Genomic DNA, 20,670 nt, shown 5'->3' with positions numbered 1-20,670 from the left:
TACATTATTGCCATACATGTGATAATTGAAGTCGTGGGAGTGATAGGATCACCCAGGAATAATGTAGAAAATGGGTAAAAGAAGAGGATCTGCTTGGGACTCAAACCCTGAAGAATGTCAACATTTGAGAATATTGAGAAGAGAAGCCAAAACATGGTAGTAAGAGAGAACAAGAAAAACTGATCAAGAAACCAAGAATGCGGGAGAGGAAGAAAAGAATGCTCAAATTTTAAATGTTGCCCAAGAAGTTAATGGTTGAAATAGGTTAACTGGATGTATTAGTTAGGGTTTTCTGTCAAATGACAGAAAAGCAAAATAATCTTAGGAAATTTTAGCTATTTTTCTCATATGTAATTAAATTTAAAAATTATATTTTACACATCTAGTTTTTAACATATAATCAGTAGACTCAAACTTTAGTGCACATTAGAGTCATTTGGAATTTTTAAAAATACTGATACCTGGCTCCCACTGAATACCAGTGTGTTAGTATTCAGGTTTGTTTACGTTAAAACCACATTGATACAGTCTGAGTAAGTCAGGGACATCACAAGAGTAATTTCGACATTCATATCATTCTTGCCTGTCAGGTGACTTCTGGAGCCTGCTCCCCCTCCTCTTCCTCTACCCCATAAGGTGTGGCTGCAGTATTTATTGTAGGTGTTTTGGAGTGAAACAGACTTGGGTTCAGATCTTGACTCTGTTGCCTTCCAGCTTTGTGGTGTAACAGGTCTTTTCTTCCCCAACATCAATTTCTGTTATGAGATATCTATAAAGAATAAATAAGATACCTTTTCCATTTATTACCTGCACATTCACAAGTTACTCAGTTTCTCTTGATTTACTCATCTCTAAATTATATAATGATATTATATGGTATTATATAAGGTATTATATGGTATTATGGTTTTGTAAGGACCTACAGTGTCCCTTAGTACAGTGCTAAGGGCTTAATAAGTTATAGCTGTCACTTAAACATTTAGTCAGCCGTAAGGATGCAGAAATTGGAAAAACTGATAGTCCTATGATAGAGAGTTGCTCTCAGGAGTCTGCTGCAGCCTGGACACAAAACCCAGGATATACATAAGGGAGGTAGGATGGGAGGTGGGAAAGATTCCAGGAAGTAGGGTAATCAGTGTGTTCCTTTCCCTTCTGTTCTTCCAGATGGATTGAGATAGTGAGAACAATGTGCCTATATGGCTTTTCAGACACTGTACACATATTACAATTTAGAAATATTTGTTAGGATTTTATTAGTCTTAGCTCTCATCCAGCTCCAGGTTATATGTAATAAAGCACATAGTAGGTTTTCACTGTGGTTAGCCCCACTGTCCTCAGAGGACTCATATGTATCAGCAGTGAATGAGCCTAATAGTAGAGTTGTCATGTGACTGTATTTCTGCAATTGATTTTTGTCTACTTAACCTTACACTAGCTGTCTTTAATACTGATTTTTCTTCAGTTTGCAAGAAAACATATCTCATTGCATATTTGTTAAATTTCTGTATTTAAAAGGCTGTGTGGAGGAGCTATAAAGCCAGGAAATATTTACATCAAGTGAAAGCTGCCTGCAAGATTCAAGCCTGGTATAGGTATTGGAAAGCACGTAAAGACTATCTAGCTGTATTAAAAGCTGTTAAAATCATTCAAGGTTGCTTCTACACCAAACTGGAGAGAAGACGGTAACATATCATAGCTGTGTGGGGAGAGTATGATGGTTATGTGTGTGTGTGTGGTAGCCAAGTCTTTATATAAAATAATACTGCTTATTGATTTTTCTTTAAAATATTTGCTATGGTTAACTTGTATGGTTTGTTTTGTTAGCGTTCTCCATTAATGAAAGAAAGTATATCTCTAAGATTGGGATTGAGATAGAGCCTTGATATAATTCAGTAAAAAATACTTACTCAAACTTGATTTGAGTTCATAGGGATCAGGGTAAGGATGGGACGGATGGGAAGTGAATAAAATAATCCAGTAAGATCTTGGTTTCCTTATTAGTGCGTTGGTCCATTTTGTTTGTCAATTTAGCGACTGGCAAAATTTGCTTTCTAACTCATTTTTTTTTTTCTTTTTTACCTTGCCCTCACATACCTTAGTGATGAAGACCTAATTACCAACTTATTTATATTCATTGTATTTTCTGATTCCTGGTTCATTTGTTAAACTCTTACCAGGTTATCTATATTATTTTTATTTCATAATATAAGGATTTCTCTCCAGTTACCAGAATTAATGAATTATTGTATCAGTGGTGATTTTAAAGATTGTTTTTTGAGAGCACACTAGTGTAAGAAGAGTTTTTTTGGTAGATTCCATGGATAGAAGCTCAGGGCTTACCATATAAAGATGGTATAGTTGCTGCTATCAGGTGTTAGCCACTGTCTAAGTTTCCTGTTCCAAAATGCTGAATTTTTCTCATTGACATTCAGCTTTATTTTCTAAGAAATGTGGCAACATGATGTTAAGTTAAATCCATTCTAAGTTTTTATGTATTATCACTATGTTGACACCGAAAGTTTAATCTCTAGCCCTCACTTTCTAAGTTCTTCAGTTCTACTTACAGAATATTTCTTTGTAGATATTTGCACGATGCCAATTTTCCTTTCAAACAAATGTCCATCTCATTTGCCTGATGCTATTAATCTCCTAAGTTCTCTTTGGGACCCCCTCCTGTCTGCTTATTACCCACTTGCTATATGGACTCAGATTTTATACCCTGCCATTTTCTTTATCTAGGCTTTGTCTAGGTCTGGATAATTGTACTTTCTTTTGATCCTGCTCAGAATTCTTTCTCATTCTAGAAATTCATACTTCTTGCCACTGGAATATGCCAATTTTGCCAACTACAAAACTTTTCCATGTGTCAGGTGTGTGTGTGTGTGTGTGTGTGTGTGTGTAGAATTCTGAATGCTACTAATTTAAATGTAAATTATACTTTTCCACTTTATTTTCTTTCTCTAGTATTTAGCATGGGGGGAGGTATGGACAATAAATACTTATTGAGTAGATTAAAGAAATTTGTAATTGCTTTTCAATAACTGCTTTTTAGGTTTCTGAATGTGAGAGCATCAACAATTATCATTCAGAGAAAATGGAGAGCTATACTTTCTGGAAGAATAGCTTGTGAACACTTCTTAATGATTAAAGTAGGTGCAGAAATTTAAAACCAGCTCATTTACAAGGAACTATTTTAGGAAACAAAACAAAAAATGAAAAAATGTTTTTTGTTAACTATACATTTTAAACACATTATTGCAGTCAATTAAAAATCATATTCACCCATAAAAATGCTTTTTATGAATATTTTTGTTTATATATTTATATTTACAAAATATTCTCAAACCCAAGTTTGAAGTAACTAATTTTAGAGTAAATAATTTATTTGGAGGAAGCACATTTTGTCTACTATAAGTCAAATACTTAATGATATATTAAAGTCTTTAAGCTACAATTGATCTATTAAAAATATTTAACATCAAAGTTTTAGAATAGCTGCAGTACCTATAGCTTTTTATTAAAGAAATTAAAATTAATATGCTACTTATAAATTTCAGCATTCATATAATATTCCCTATTAAGTAGCCATTATTATTATACCGACTAGTGTATTTTTACTAATTAGATCCTCATAAATCACCCTCTGAAGTAGTTATTAGCATACCTATTTTACAAATCAGGAAACTGAGGTGTAGAGGGGTAAAGTGACTTGCCCAAGGTCATTCAGCCAGTTGGTGGGGGAATCTGTGTTGTAAAGCAAACCTAGTTCCCATTTTAATTTATAGACTTCTTCAGATGTCTTAGACTTTGGCTGTCAGGATGTTATATAACTGAAAAATCTAAGATGTACGGTTCTAAGATGTACTTTATGGTTCTTGCAGCAACAAACATCTTCTCTGATAGCTGTTTATAATGCCCATTCTGTTCTTTATACTGCTAACATTTTTATTACATGTATTTGTCCTGTGGTAATATTAGTCCTTTTCTCCCTCACAATGAGAAGTATCAGAAGATGGGAGGGAAAGAGTACCAGATAGATCTAACAACCTTGGCTTGTGCCTTAATAAAAACTTAGTTTTTAGCTATAGACCTATATAGGTTAGAAATTATATACCATCACCTTTTCTTGTATATGAAATAATGATGTTCTTAAGCTAAAAGTGTAAAGAAAAATCACAATTATACCATCTCATTTTACATTGAGAAATTCAAAAACCTCCAGTGGGTTGAAATTACTAAGCCTCTTTCTATTAATGTCACTTGCAAATTTTTCCTTATAGAGACATCAAGCTGCTTGTTTGATCCAAGCGAATTTTAGAAGATACAAAGGAAGGCAGGTCTTTCTCCGGCAGAAGTCTGCTGCTTTGACCATACAGAGATATATACGAGCCAGAAAGGCCGGAAAATGTCAAAGGATAAAATATGTAGAATTAAAAAAATCTACAGTTGTTCTACAAGCACTAGTGCGTGGTTGGTTAGTAAGAAAAAGAGTAAGTATTTTTAAGTAGAATATCTCAGTTTTATGAAATGAAAGTATTTGATGTTGAGGCACCTGGGTGATCAGTGGTTGAGCATATCTGCCTTTGGCTCGGATTGTGATCTTGGGGTCCTTGGGATCAAGTCCCACATCGGGCTTCCCGTAGGGAGGCGCTTCTCCCTCTGCCTCTCTGTATCTCTCATGGATAAATAAATAGAATCAAAAAAAGAGAGAAAGAGAAAGAATTTGATGTTAAGAAATTTTAGGTTTTGGAGAATAATTTCAGAACTAATATAACCATTAACTTGAATTGATTCAGCTTCTGCAGAGCCATGTAACAAGGTCACTGGCTGCTGTAGATTTTTGTTCTATGAGCTTGTTTCACATTGATGCTCACCTAAAGTGCAAACTAAATTTTCTCTTGTAATGAATCTTAACAAAGGAACTGAAAGAAGGTTGAGGGAAGAGCTCCACATGAGAAGAAGGTGGTTGTTCAAGTAGCCATTTACTTCACCAAGCAACTCTGAGGTGTTATGAGCTACAATTCCTCTGTAACTTCCACATCTTCAGCGAGAGACTCCCTTCCACAGAGTTCATGACTTTTTGGTGTCCAATAAATATATGAAGCACTGGCAAAGACAAAATCCTTAAATTTGAAATTAAAAAGAAGAAATATTTTATATTGTGTTCATTAAATATAAATTGGAGGTCTGAAGGCCACTATAGAGTGGTTCTGCTACAAGAGTCTTGTGCTAGATTTGTGTAAGACTACCCATGGGCAGCCCGGGTGGCTCAGCGGTTTAGCGCCGCCGTCAGCCCAGGGTGTGATCCTGGAGACCCGGGATCAAGGCCCACGTCAGGCTCCCTGCATGGAGCCTGCTTCTGCCTCTCTCTCTCTCTCTCTCTCTCTCATGAATAAGTAAATAAAATCTTAAAAAAAAAAAAGACTACCTAATAATTGGAGAAATTGATTCAGATAATTTTGTCTGACTTACTATGACCCTCTCCAGCAGTTGTGCTTAGAATACTGTAATTTTTTTGAGTTTAGTATTCATATACTTCTTCCATTACAGTCAAAGCTTTAATTAACTTTTTGTGTAGTCTAGTTAAATTAAATACTGTTCTTAAGTGCCCAAAATATAAGTTTGCTTTTTATACCCTACATTAAGGGTTACACATATGGAAATACTGTATAGTAAAGGATTATAATCACCTTGAGTTACAATGTAAGTATGATGTTAATAATTAAAAGTTAACTTATTGCTAATTTATATAATTTGGTATTAAGGATATAAAAAAATATAAACATTGATCAGTTGTCTTAAGAGTCAAATATTGGTTAATTTTTTATTTCTCATATAGATTTTATTTTTTTTTTCTCATATAGATTTTAGAACAAAGAACCAAAATCAGACTTCTTCACTTCACAGCAGCTGCATATTATCACCTGTCTGCTCTTAAAATTCAAAGAGCATACAAACGTCACATGGCTATGAAGAATGCTAACAAGCAGGTTAATGCAGTCATCTGTATCCAGGTTAGCTTTTCTTTTGCAGCAAAACTATATAGTTTTTGTTATACATTTTCTATTTTAATAAATAATTTCCAAATACCTTATGCTAAGGTCATACAGTGTTTTGCCTTTTGCTTATAGGATGACATATTTAGGATGGCTTGATGGGTTAGAAATCGGTTGATGTTTTAAGGTACAAGAATAAATCTGTGAATTACTTTCTGAAATAATTGTACTCATTTATACTTGTAGCAAAGTCTAAGGGTACCTGTTTCCCTACATTCTTGCCAACACAGAGCATTAAAGACTCTGATTTTTGCTATTTTGATGAATGGCCAATTGAATCTCATTTTGTTCTGGATTTCCTTTGATTGCTATCAGTTCTAAAAAATGTTTCATGCGTTGGCTATTCAAATGATTACCTGTGGATTGTGTGCTTTTTTTTTTTTTTTTTTTAATGTGTGTGTTTCATATACTTTGCCCTTTTCTCTTTTGGATGTTCTTATTTGTTATGATTTATAGCAATTACTTATGTATTCTGGATAAGAACACTATTTATTAAGATATATGCAAAGTATTGAGTGAGAAAGTAATTTGCAGAATGACACATACAGCTTGAAAGAATTTGTGTCAATTGTGAAATGAAGGTTGTGTTGTGCAAGGTTAAATTCACACATACACCCAATGAGGATTGGAAGATTTGCACCAAGCGGAGTGGAGAAGTAGTGTCACTGGGGAGGGTTGAAAGGTATTTCAGTATAATGTTCTGTTTATTTCATTTGTGTATTTATGTGTATATAGGTATTTATTTCAAAAACAAGAAATAAAGAAAATCTCTATGTTTTAAACAGAGGTGGTTTCGAACAAGATTACAGCAAAAGAGGTTTGCTCAGAAATACCCTAGCATCCTCACAAGTCAGCATGAAGTTCCAGAATGTATGAGCCAGCAAAATAGAGCTGCATCAGTAATACAGAAAGCAGTACGCCGTTTCCTCCTCCGTAAAAAACAGGAAAAATTTAATAATGCAATCAGTAGAATTCAGGTAACTGGAAATATGATGTTAGTTCCAGACTTTGGTTTATAATTCACCTACATGGTATCTAACATTTTAAAAACACAGTCACATACATTTTAAAAAGCTGAGGTTCTCCAGTTGAATAATTCATAAATACTGTATCTTTGCTAAGTCCTTCATTTTTAAATTTCCCTAGAGATATTTAGGATTAAGAGATAAAAAAGTATTTTGACTTTTTAAATAGATTTAGACATCTGTAGTCCATGAATGATGTTTTGGGTTATATACAGGGATATTATATATAATTCTTTTCAGAAAAATTGATTTTGTTGTTTATTAGAACGTGAATTGAGGTCTTATTTGCAATGTGTCTGATTATATCCTATAAATTTACTGAAATACTTATTTTGTAGAAATAGATGTAGATAGAAGTTCAAAACATCATGGGTTGTAATCTTAAAATTACTGTGTTTTGTCCCTTTAAGGCATTATGGAGAGGATACTCTTGGAGGAAGAAAAATGATTGTACAAAAATTAAAGCTATACGACTAAGTCTTCAACTTGTTAACAGGGAGATTCGAGAAGAAAACAAACTTTACAAAAGAACTGCGCTTGCACTTCATTATCTTTTGACCTATAAGCACCTTTCTGCTATTCTTGAGGCCTTAAAGCACCTAGGTTAGTTTGTTTTAACAATATCTTGTATAAATACGGTTAGAAATGCATTTTTTACCTTTGAGTGTACAAAGGATGTTATAATACTGTATTAGCTAAAACTTCATTTTGTTGCTATGAATTTATCTCTCTCTCTCCCTTTTTTTTTTCCCCTCCTTTCAGAGGTAGTTACTAGATTATCTCCACTTTGTTGCGAGAACATGGCCCAGAGTGGAGCAGTTTCTAAAATATTTGTTTTGATCCGAAGTTGTAATCGTAGCATTCCTTGTATGGAAGTCATCAGATATGCTGTACAAGTCTTGCTTAATGTCGCTAAGGTAATTTTCCATTTTAATAATTAATTGTTCCTTGCAAGAAATCTGACCCAGCAGATTAACTTCATATTTGCTCACCGCTAGAACTTAGATCACCCAGTTAAAAATTCCCTTATGTGCAATAGTCTTAGGGGGAAAAATATTTAATCTGTTAACATAATTGTACATAGAAACACTTTTTATGGTGTTATTTCTTCTATCTTTATGTTATTAGTAACAATGATTACTAACATTTATTCCTACATGCTAGTGTTTTTCATGCATCATTTAATTTAGTTCTTAAATAATCCTCTAAGGCAATTTGTGTTATTATTCCTATTTTATAGAGAAGGAATAATAATTCTTATAGAAATTAAGTCTCCTGCCTAAGCACTTCATTATGATAATTGGTAGAGCTGAATTTGGGTCCTTTTTTGTCCACCTCTAGAGCTGGTGTCCACTCCGTTGTATCAAAACAGTAGAACCTCTTATAATCTGCTATCACTTAATTATCCTGTACATAATATTCTATATAGGTATTAGCATTAAGTTTTTTGGCTTAAAAAAACTTGGCAGATATCTACACTAAACTAATGCATGCAATCGAAAGTATTGAGATGACAAATTTATCTTCCCTACCCAATCCCTCAGCCACAACTTAGAAGATTTTACCTGATATTTTCTTACTGAGAAGTGGTGGTTTAAGAACACAGACTGATGCCATGCTGCCTGGGTTTGAATCACAGCTCTGCAGCTTATTATAGGTTACTTAGCCTCTCTCCACTTTACTTTCTTTAACTGTAAAATGGGTATAGTAATAATAATATATAGTATAATAGTAATCACAATGTTATTGTGATAATGAAATGAGTCCACATATATAATATGCTTCATATGTAAAAGTGCCAGATAAATGTTAACTGTTAATAAGGTTTTGTTATTTTTATCTTAGTATCGTTGGCATTATTTGTTCCCATGTAAATTTCAACATGAATCTAATGATACAGTTAGGTAATTGAAGCAGGAAAAATATATTCTTAGTCTTTATTTTATCCTATGATTAGCTATCACAAATAAGTTTTTCCTAAGAGGTTCTCAGTAAAATTGGCTTGTCGTTAATCTTGTTTTTATCTACTTTAAGGTGTTCATTCAAAGATTTTAGATCTGATTCATATTTTGTGGAATTTGGGAAGAAAAAAAACTATTAAAATGCAGACATGAATATAAAATGGATCCAGAAATGATAGTTTTACCAAGGAATCATTTCATGAAGTCCTTTGCACTTGCTGTATTAGATCAAAAACTTTTTGAACTTTTTTGCTTGGGCTATTTCTAAGGCTACATGTGTTTACTATAATGTTTGCTTTTATTCTGTTCAAGTATGAGAAAACTACTGCAGCAGTTTCTGATGTAGAAAACTGCATAGATACACTGCTGGACCTTTTGCAAATGTACCGTGAAAAACCTGGTGACAAAGTTGCAGACAAGGGTGGAAGCATTTTTACAAAAACCTGTTGTTTGTTAGCTGTTTTATTGAAGACAACGAATAGGGCCTCTGTAAGTACTAGTTCTCTTGCTTTGAGGTTATCTTTCTAGGTTCTTAGGTCTGAGACTTTCACATTTTTCCTTCAGTAACTATCCCAATTTAAATAGGGTTTTGTATATGTTCAAACCTGCCTTTTGTGTTGATATATAGGAGGTGTTTATGTGTTGCATTGGGTGTGTTCTGTTGATACAGGAGGTCTTTCTAACGTATTAAACTGAATTTTTTTTTGTATTTTTTTTTAATTTTTTTTTTTAATTTTTTTTATTTATTTATGATAGTCACAGAGAGAGAGAGAGAGAGAGAGAGGCAGAGACACAGGCAGAGGGAGAAGCAGGCTCCATGCACCGGGAGCCCGATGTGGGATTCGATCCCGGGTCTCCAGGATCGCGCCCTGGGCCAAAGGCAGGAGCCAAACCGCTGCGCCACCCAGGGATCCCTTTTTTTTGTATTTTTAAATTTAAATTCCAGTGTAGTTAACATACATGTTCTATTAGATTCAGGTGTATAATATAATGATTCAGCAATCCTATACATGACTCTGCTCATCATAAGTATGCTTTTTATTCCCTTCACCTGTTTCAACCATCTGTGTATATGTTTTTAGTGTAATTGGTACCATAAGAACAAATCACTCTGAAATTTGCTTTTTTCATTTAATATGTTTTTCTAAGCTTTTTGGTTTTATTTTAGAGAAAGTGCATGAATGGGATGGGGCACAGAAAATCTTAAGCAGGCTCCACACCTAGCTCAGAGCCAAACGTGAGCCTCCATTTCATGACCCTGAGATCATGATTTGAGCCAAAACCAAGAGTTGGACCTTAACTGACAGAGCCACCCATGCACTCCTCATTAAATGCATTGTTAATACATCTTTCCTTTAAATTGCTATACAGCTATGAATATGAATACACTGAATTTTATTAAGCCATTCTATTGGAAGATACTCTGATTTGGGGGAAATTTTCATTATTACATTTACATAATTTATTATAATGTTATATTTACATTCTTATTTTGTTAAGCTATGTATAAGGATATTTATTTGTTTTAATTTTTATTTTATTTAAATTCAAGTAATTAGCATTTACCATATTATTAGTTTCAGAAGTAGAATTCAGTGATTCATCAGTTACATATAACACCCAGTACTTAAATTGTATCACATGCCCTCTTTAATGTCCATCACCCAGTTACCCCATCCCTCCACCTGCCTCCCCTCCAGGGACCCTCAGTTTGTTTCCAATGGTTAAGAGTCTCTTATGGTTTGTCTCCCTCTCTGATTTTGTCTTGTTTTATTTTTCCCTCCTTTCTTTGCGCCTCTGTTTTGAGTAAACTGAATTTTAAAAATAAAATTTATTACCATTATATAATTAGCCATTTCCCATTTACTTGAGGGAAGTAACAGATTATCCTAGTAAGGTAGAAAACCAGGCCTGTGTGACTCCTCATCCTCCTGTTGTAACCATAAATACATTTCAAGCTTTTCTGTGGTGAGACCCTCATAGGATTCTGGCCTTCATCCTGAGAACAAAACCGCTGAAGGATTTTACACAAGGGAGTATGTTGTAGTTTAAGTTCTAACATGACTTTGGCTACTGATTGAAGAATGGATTTGAGAAAGCATGTGTGGAAGTAGGGAGACCATTCAGGAAGGAGAGAGGTATAGCTATGTAGTGGTCTAGGCAAAATACTGTACCTGACCTAGGGCTGTGAGAGATAAGTAGATAATTTTGGAAACTTAGAGAAAGTTCGCAGGACTTGGTAACTGGATATAATAGGTATAAGGACTATAATAATATTTACCTGTTTATTCAGTATGGAGTTAGGTGTACAATTTTTTAAATATTTACCTTTATATAATTTTCTTGCAAATTAAAAGTTAAACGTCTAACTGCTGAACTTGGAAAACATGGCTTTTGATTTTGTTAAAGATTCGTAAGTTTACCGTATAGTGGCTATTATGGCTGATTTTACTAGCAAAAAAGGGATCCAAAATTTTTATTAGTTTTAATAAATGTACATTTTCTTTTTTAGAGTGTTCGAAGTAAGTCCAAAGTTGTTGACCGTATTTATAGTCTCTACAAGCTTACAGCTCGTAAACATAAAATGAATACTGAGAGAACACTTTATAAACAAAAGATGAATTCTTCTATAAGTACTCCCTTTATTCCAGAAACACCTGTAAGAACCAGAATAGTTTCAAGGTAAGCAATAAATGAACTCTGTAGTTTCATGTCACTGTTCATTCACTCATTCATTCATTTAACAAACATTTATTGAGTAAGATACTGTGCTTGACAATGGAGAAACAACATATGAATAAGAATAGAATCTTCAGTAACTCTAAAGTAGACAATCTCAGTAAATAATGAAGTAATAATACTGTGGCTTAGGGTATTTAATAGTCATTTGATAAATTCCTTGTATTAAATAGTTAACTGCTAAGTCTAACAATTAGCTTTTTATAATAAGCTTTACTATATAAGTTTTTTTTTCTTTCATGTAGAACAAGCTATACTGTTCAAAAGCTGCTGAAAATCCCTCCTGGCTACAATACCAACTTCCAGCTCCTCTCCTAATCTCCCTAATACTTGAAATTTCTTCTTCTAAAGAAGTTCTTTATGAGACCTTGTACTAGTTTCCCTAGAGCTGCTATAACAAATTGCCACAAACTTGGTGGCCTTAAACAACAAACAGTAACTGATTCTCTGACAGTTCTTGAAACCAGAAATTCAAAGTCAGGGTGTCAGCAAAGCCTTACTTTCTCTGAGGGCTCTAGGGCACTATGCTTCCTTGACTCTTGCAGTTTTTGGTGACTCTAGGTATTCCTTTGCTTGCGGCTGTATAACTCCATTCTAAGCCTCTGTCTTCACATGGGCCTCTTCTCCCTCCACCTTATTGGATTTAGGGCCAGTTCAGGTAATAGAAGATGATCTTATCTCAAGATCCATCAGTGAGGTATATCTGTGGAGACCCCTTTTTCCAAATAAAGTAACATTTACAGGTTCTAAGGATTAGGATGTGGACATATCTTTTTTGGGGAGGCTGGTCATTCAGTCAACAGCAGACCTAGAGAGATAATAATAGAAGTTTAATTAGTTTAAGACAGGTAGCTTTAGAAATTTTTTTAAAATGGGTATTAGCTTATCTGGTTAACCAAGCAGACACCTCTATCAGTGTGAGAGTAAGAATCCTATGGATCTGCCATAGGTGGTGAACTTGTGATTATTGCATAGCATGGAGTTATGTAATTTCAGGAGAATCACAGTAAGCAAATAAGTGAATAAAGTAATTAAGATTGTGGTAACTGCTAGGATAGAGAGTAACTTACAGGACCTGCTAAAATAGCATCACTGGGAAACTGGGATGTAATTACAAGAAATAAAAGTTGAAAGGACAGAAGATAGGGTGGGAGGGGGCATTGAATCATGGGTTTTGTTTTGGGTAAGCCTAAGATACCTGTGACAAATTAGAGGAAAAGCCAAACAAGCCATTAGAAAATCAGGGCTGTGGTTCTAGGCAGAAGAATCAGTTGAGAGATTGAAATTCAGGAATCATTAGATCACATTTAAGGCTGTGGTAATAAATGTGATCACCTTAGGGGAAGAGAATACCTAGAAAAGAAATTCCCAAACCAACCCTCAGAACCCATTTCTCCCGAACTCAGAGAAAGAACCAGCCAACAGCTCTGAAGAAGAATTGGTAATTGGATAGAGGATATTCCAGAGTAGTGTCACATCAACTGTGTGGAATACTACTGAGAGGTTGTTAGATAAGGTCTGAAAAATGCCCATTGGACTCAGCAAGATGGAGGCTAGTGGGGAGGTGGTGACACATACAGATTGAGAATTGAAAAACAAATGGAATATCTCATGAAAAATTCATGAGTTTTTGATGATACTAAGGGGAAAAAATCGTTGGTTACCCTTGAAGGATGCTACATAAACAACTCGTGATGCTTACTATGGGTAAAAGGAAAGAATCAAGTGTGTCCCATTTTTCTTATATATACTGTATAGGGTAATCAAATGGTTGATGTCGGAATTTTCTATTAAAAAATTGTTTAATAAACGCAGAGAGAATATGAAACTATCCCTATTTTGTAGCCCCTAATGAAATAATAGGTCTTCTCTAGTCCATGATTTATGCAAGTTTGATAGCAAAGCTTTAGATGAATTAAATTGATATAGGTGACAATAATCAAATCTGTTGATGAATCTTGGCATCACAAAAAGATAAGACCACCAAATAGACCACCCAGAGAGACCAGGTACACAAGACCATCTGAATATGAGTCTTGTCACAAAAGCAAACCTGAACACCTCATGCCTTTTTGTGCCACTCTTAAGTTCTTACTCCCAGATCCATGCCAGGCTGCAAACTCAGTTTCTGCTCTGAATTGCCAGAAGTTCAGACGCTTTGAGTCAGCATTTAGAAACTTCTCTAGTAATTTAAACATTCTGTTACATAGTTTTTAGAGTCAGGTTTATTAGAATACGATTTACATAGAAAAATTGGTTTTCTGTTGTAGAGAACTCCAGCAACATCCTTCTGTTAGATGTTATAAATTAGAATTATAATACTGATTTAATATATAAATTTGTTATTATTTATGAATTCATTTTTGGCCCAAAATTCAAAACATTAGAACTATGACTTTTACATTTTGCTGAGGCAAAGAAAATTTTATTTAAAAGGATTAATTTAGCATTTTCTGGTTTTACCTTATTAATTAAAGATTTAATTGATTTTGATGAACTATGTTAACTCATGATGTTTAATTTCCTTCTTTCCTTCCTCCCTCCCTTCCTTCCCTGTCTCCATTTCCATCACTCAGCACTTCTCTACAAGGCATAAATCCTACAGTGTTGACAATGCACTATTTTTTGACCTGAGTTACATAGTGGTTAGCTTTATAATTACTAATAAACTATATAGTAGTTGTAAATTGGATTTATGCTTGCATATTTCACGGTATAACAAAAGAGAGCCTACTTGCTTTAAACATATTAGTGAGAACCATTTCTACATATGATTTCTATTTAAGGGACTGATACTTTTAATACCAGTTATGTTTTTAAAAGTCTGATTAACATAAGTGAATAGCTTCTCCTTTTTTTCAACTGAGAAAAAATATTTCTATCACACCAAAGTTACTTTGTGCCCCTTTGCAATCAGTTATCTCCTTTTAACCCCTAGATTTTGGCAACTGCTTATCTTCAATACTTTTAGTTTTGTGTTTTTTACATTGTTACACAAGTGGAATCATACAGTATACAGCTTCTTGTGACTGGATTTTTTTTTTTAGTTTAATCTTTTTGAAGTTTATTTATGTTGATGCATGAATTATAGTTTCATTCCCTCTTGTCACAGAGTACTGTTCCATTGTATGGCTTTACCACACTTTGACCACTTACCAATTAAGAGATGTTTAGATTTTTAACAGGAAATAAGAAGATGGAAATGTATAACGTAGTAGAGAGTTATGTGAGAAAGATGGATGAGCCCCCCTCTGATGGATGTTATTTTCCTAATGAAGCATGAGATTATAAGCATCAGCTCAAAAGCAGACCAGAGAGGGTATGCAGAGACATTTGAAGAGAAGAAAGGAATAAAATGATCATCTTGGGGAAAGAGGAAGGAAGCATACTAGGCAATTGCAAGCACTCATTTAGTTTTGTAATTATTGACATAAAATCAATCATCCTGTTTCTGCAGTCTTTCTTTTCCTCCTGTTCAGCTATACGGGAATGGAGAAGTCTGATATTTGGATTCAACTTGGAATCCAAATAGAACTTTCCATATGAATTTAATAGGAAAGAGAAACAATAGAATGAATGAAATTTGCCAAGGGGATTCTATTGGTGGACCTACACTAGATAAGGAGGGAAGTGATGTCAGCATTATGATGAGTGATAGGTACATGTTGAGGTCAATGAATTAGAGATCTCATGGGGTGGAAGATTAAATACAGTAGATGTATTAAATCAAACAACATGGATGAATCAGAAGTGGTGGGAGAATGGCAGTCTCAGATTGAGAAGTCAGTGGTGTGGTACTTGCTGACGACGAAGGCTATTATGTGATCATGGAAGATGGAGTCAATTGAGGTAGAACAGAAGGAAAGGGGGACAAAACTGACAGATGAGATTGTTGGATTTGGGGCTAGCTACAAGGATGTTGAAGTTACTGAGAATGGTGGCAGGAGCCGAGAAGACCAAGTTAGGGTCTTCTAACAAGTTACAAAGAACAAAATACCAGGAGTTTATTAGAAGACCAGAAGGCAGTAGTAAGAGAGCTAAATAGCATAAGCCTCAAAGGAGGAAGGATGGTGAGAAATAACCTGACAGTGGTAAAAGGCAGTAACCTCTCAAACAGGTGAGACGGTTGTAAGGAATCTGCAGTGTTCAGGAGTGGCCACATTTTTGTTAAGACAAAACAGTGAAAGTAACTCTTTTAAGGGAAGAACTTTGTTAATCCAAGATTTTTATTCTTTTCACAGACTTAAACCAGACTGGGTTTTGAGAAGAGATAACATGGAAGAAATCACAAATCCCCTACAAGCTATTCAAATGGTGATGGACACACTTGGCATTCCTTACTAGTAAATGATAACATTTTCAGTATGTACCGTAAAAAATACTAAAGCTAATCATGAATGTGTAAAGTGTTTTTGGCTCTCCTTTGTACAGCTTCTAAAATCTGACTCTGTATTAAAATTAAAAAATATATATATGTAACAATAACTAAACTGTTTCATAATCTGTTGTTCCTTTTATTATTTTATAGCTTTATGCATGTTAGAAACTGCAATGTCATAAAATATTTCTAACACTATTATTCATGTCTTTTGTCTTAAAATATTATATTAGTCTGAATATAATCATATTCCAAAAGAGAAAACAATAGCTTATACTCTCATTTTATAGATAAATTGAAGCATTTTTCTAAAACAAATTTTGGAAAGAAAAGAGTCTGCAACACACTTAGAAGTGACAAGAAGATAAAATAATCTCACAATGCTCTAGACAACATCTCCATTTATTTCCCTGACTAACTGGACCATCCAGATAGGCTAGTGAGCTCCTTTAGGGAAATTAAATTCAACCTGCCCCTTTATATATATACTAAAAGCCCTTCACTTTGAACTGATTGGAGTTATAATTTGACCGAAAAAGAGCATTTTGTTGCTTTTAAGAGAAACTTGTCACCAAAATCATATACATAGACCTGATCATGATTAGGTATTGAAACCTAACTTGTTATTCTCAACAGTTTTGGGTCACTATTACTAGTACTAGGCCACTGTGATTTCAGGACCACAGAAGCCTAATTCAAGTGGCTGTTTGAAATCTGATGGCATCCCGAAGTCTGTTTGTAAATGAAAGCCATAAAAGTTTTTAACTTTAAATGAATCAGTGGTAGCTAAAAATGCAGAGATCATTTAACTGGCTTACTAATTTGTTAGAATGAGGATTAAATCTAATTAGTCTGAAATTGCTGAGATTTGGTTAGGATGGCTCTAAAGACCATTTTGGTGTGTTAGAATATATTGAAATTCACTGTAGAATTTTTGTTACTTCTTTGCCATTTTTTTCTTTCAATAAAGTGTAGGAATTCTTAGTATTTTTCAAACATTTTTGCTGACTCTCCCAATGCTTTGCTTTTCTCAAAATTTCATTTAACAAAATCTTAGTATAAGAAATCCTGGTAAATTAAACCACCAGGGTATAATGTTTATTGCTATTAATTTAAGATGGTTATGACCAAAAAGTATTTCTATATAGTATACTGTATACTATACTATATACTGTAGTATATGTCATATACTACAGGATACTATATGACTTCCAGATGTTAAAATTTTTTCTATTGTTGAAACTCAGACTAAATTTTTTTTTTTTAAGATTGGTTTATTAGAGTGCACATGCACAGGAGGCGAGGGGCAGAAGGAGAGAGAGAGAATATCTCAAGTGGATTCCCCACTAATGGGGAGCTCTTTCCCACAACCCTGAGATCATGACCTGAGCTGAAACCAAGAGTTCAACATATAACCACTGAGCCACCAAGGTGCCCCAGACTAAATTTTTAAAAATTTTATATAATATCCTACATTTATTTATTATTTACATTCCTTCTAAGCTATGTGATAAATCTGTATCAGGATTCTAACACCTGAAAGCTAAAAGGCCTGTCTGTATATTTGTTGGTGGTTTGGAGGACTAGCTGAGAAGTAATTAAACCTTTTACTTTAGAAGTACCTATTTTCTACAGAGATATACTACATTATATTAAAGAAGGAAAATAAATGTATTAACTGCAATCTAATTTTCTTTTACATGAGTTTATTAATGGTGAAGTTAGAAGAGTTTCAAATTAACCTTCTTACTAACTGTTATTAACCCAAATGTCCAGTAGATGTCATTATGACCATACGGTGTCATTTTTTTAAATTTAGTTTTAAATGTATGAACAAATATATTGTTATATAGCTATGATTTTTGGAAATAAAATCCATGCTTTTAGATCCTTGGAAAGTTTTATCTACATACCCCTAATACAGCTTGTTATTCCTATTGTATTTTGGCTTCATGCTTGAGAGGAATAAATTCACATTAGGCATTCTGTATTCAGAATTATTTTTCTCAATAGGTGATTTTTTTCCCCAGGTTTATTATCTTTATAACTTCTAAATTTTTGCCTGTAGCAATGAAAGCCTTGTACATTTACATTTACTAAATAAGAAAATACTATCTTTTGGATTGCTTATTGCTAATAGCTAAATTTGCTAATAGGCTGGCTGGCTTTTGGGTTGGGAGAAGCTTGAAATCACAATCCCAAAATCAAGAATGATATGCTCTACTAACTGAGCCATCCAGGTGCCCCATCTAATAGGCTTGCTCTTAATTTGTTTATTGTTCAGTCATTGATTCTCATCATAAAGAAAGTGATCATCTATAGTTCCTCTTTCAACAAAGATTTCCTATGAAAAGACTTTGGTGATAACTTCTTTATTATTTCTCAAATAATTCAGAGAAATACTTATATATTTGAGTATGTGTAAAAATTTCCAACCCATGTAAAAGGAAATATTCTAAAAACTTACTAGTTTCAAGAAATATTTATGGAGCAACACCTAAAATAGCTTCTGAAGCTTGTATAAATTGAGGACACCTTTTTACCTAAAAAATTTATAAAAGCCTATTTCAGAAACAGATCTTACAATGTAGAGATTCATTGTATGAATATTTCACTATTACTTCAGAAAATTTATTTGTAATACTGGTATTTTTAAAAATTATGATCTAAATGAAAACAAAATGAATTTGGTCGAAACTTTGCCCTTGCTATGCCAAAGCATCATTAAGTTTCATACCTGCCAAACATTGTTTGAATATTTGAAATAAATTCTTCTTGCTGTCAATCTTTGCAATTGATCTTTATCAAGGTACATTAAAAGAGTAGTCCAATAACATATTTACTTTCACAGTGTTACTAAAGACATAGGTTTACAATGTTGCTAAGGGTCTTCCTCCTACTGTTACTTTCTCTTTGAGGCCATCTGAATTCCATTGCCATTTTCCTAAAATACCTTTTAATTCCATCCATGTTCATATTTGCTGTAAAGGAAGTACTGACTACTGGTAAGCAGCAGCAATCTTCTACCCATCAACCCAGGCAGCTTTCCCAGGGAAAACTCGTCTTCATTCAGAGCCTCACTGTCAGCATGCTGAGTTTGCTCTTTAACAACCTCCATATTGTGCAATTTGGGGATACTGTTAATTTCAGATTACCTAGAAACCAATCAAGGAAATTTAGATCACAAACGGTGAGCCGAAAGGTAGCTAGATACTGGTATTCAAATCACAGAGGGTGTTGCATCACATTTCCAGTTTGTCCAAGTGGAGATTGGACAGACTCATAAATCAGCTGGAATCCAATTTTCCTTTTCTGGGAAAAAGGGGTCAAGTGGCTACTGACATTAGCCATTAGCACCAGAGCAGAGAGAGACAGCTAAGAGTATTTTCAGGTAAAACTCTCTTGTTTGCCAAATCTCCTGTTCCTTTTTATTGCATACTCTTTCAACCCAGACCTTCCTCCCCTGGCTCGGTTTTACTAATTACCCTTAGAGCAGACAATAACATCAGTCTTACCATGTCCTCCCATTTGTCCTATTCCCAGGGAGATTGTTAGATTTGACAGATAAAGAATTATAGGATTGTCCTTGCTGCTTAGTAAGGGGACTGCATACACCCCTAATTTGGCCGCATAAGGTAAAAGATGTGATGGCTCTGATGTTCCTTTAGGAGCACGTACTCCCAAATTTAATGGTATGAATGTTGGGTCCTGTGACTTGATGGCATGCCCCTCTAGTACACAGCAGTGCAGCACCAGTCTCGAGACAACTGGATCAGTCAAGAGAAAACATTGTGTGAGTGAGGATCAAAAAAAAAGTGGTATAACTCCATCCACCACCCCCTCTTTCTCGTTTTCATCTCTGATTCTAGATACTTTTCCAGTAGAGACTCCTCTTTGCTCTTTGTATCGTATTGAATGTGTAAACAAGGTCACTGAATTGACTAAGCCAGCTCCTCAAATCTTTCCTCCTCCTGATTTATTTGCCCATTACGATTTTCAATGAGACCACTGTTTTGAGGCTATGAAGCAATGCAGTGTGTCCCACCAATATGTTTCTTTGCATATTTATACATTGGTAACATCCTCAGGAACACTTGCTACAGTCAAACATCCTTTGGAATATTCTATACCGATGAGTAGGATGAGTAGTATTCTCTCATTGTGTTTTAGTTTACATTTCTCTAATCCTAATGATGATGAACATCTTTTCATGTGTTCTTTTGCCAGCCATATGTCTGATGAAGAGCCTGTTCAAGTGTTTGTCTACTTTTTTTTTTTTAGATTTATTATCTTAGTGTAAGTGAGTGGGGGGAAGGGCCAGAGGGAGAGAATATTTCAAGAAGACCCTTGCTGAGCGCAGAGCCTGACCTGAGATTCAGTCCCACAATCCTTGAGATCATAACCTGAGCCAAAATCAAGAGCCGGAAAAAAATAAAAATATAAATATAAACCAATCAATCAATCAAGAGCCAGTCACCTAACCAACTGAACCACTCAAGCACCCTAAGTCT

General features: G+C 34.3%; 1 protein-coding gene across 2 annotated transcripts in view; it reads left to right on the top strand.

Annotated features, from left to right (window-relative positions):
• Window positions 1-18,944, top strand: part of ASPM (assembly factor for spindle microtubules) — a 72,016-nt gene extending 53,072 nt beyond the window's left edge. For both annotated transcript variants that reach the window (XM_072831280.1, XM_072831279.1), the window contains exons 19-28: window positions 1,516-1,682; window positions 3,053-3,149; window positions 4,281-4,490; window positions 5,865-6,014; window positions 6,842-7,033; window positions 7,492-7,684; window positions 7,844-7,998; window positions 9,355-9,531; window positions 11,555-11,724; window positions 16,023-18,944. In XM_072831280.1, coding sequence (XP_072687381.1) covers window positions 1,516-1,682; window positions 3,053-3,149; window positions 4,281-4,490; window positions 5,865-6,014; window positions 6,842-7,033; window positions 7,492-7,684; window positions 7,844-7,998; window positions 9,355-9,531; window positions 11,555-11,724; window positions 16,023-16,125 — 1,614 coding nt within the window. In that variant the 3' untranslated portion in view covers window positions 16,126-18,944. The remainder of the gene's footprint in view (window positions 1-1,515; window positions 1,683-3,052; window positions 3,150-4,280; window positions 4,491-5,864; window positions 6,015-6,841; window positions 7,034-7,491; window positions 7,685-7,843; window positions 7,999-9,354; window positions 9,532-11,554; window positions 11,725-16,022) is intronic.
• The last annotated feature ends 1,726 nt before the right edge of the window (window positions 18,945-20,670 follow it).

Source organism: Canis lupus, chromosome 6 (assembly GCF_048164855.1).
Source record: "Canis lupus baileyi chromosome 6, mCanLup2.hap1, whole genome shotgun sequence".
Classification (NCBI taxonomy): domain Eukaryota; kingdom Metazoa; phylum Chordata; class Mammalia; order Carnivora; family Canidae; genus Canis; species Canis lupus.
The sequence above is the reverse complement of the archived record's forward strand: the minus strand, read 5'-3'. Positions and strand labels throughout refer to the sequence as shown.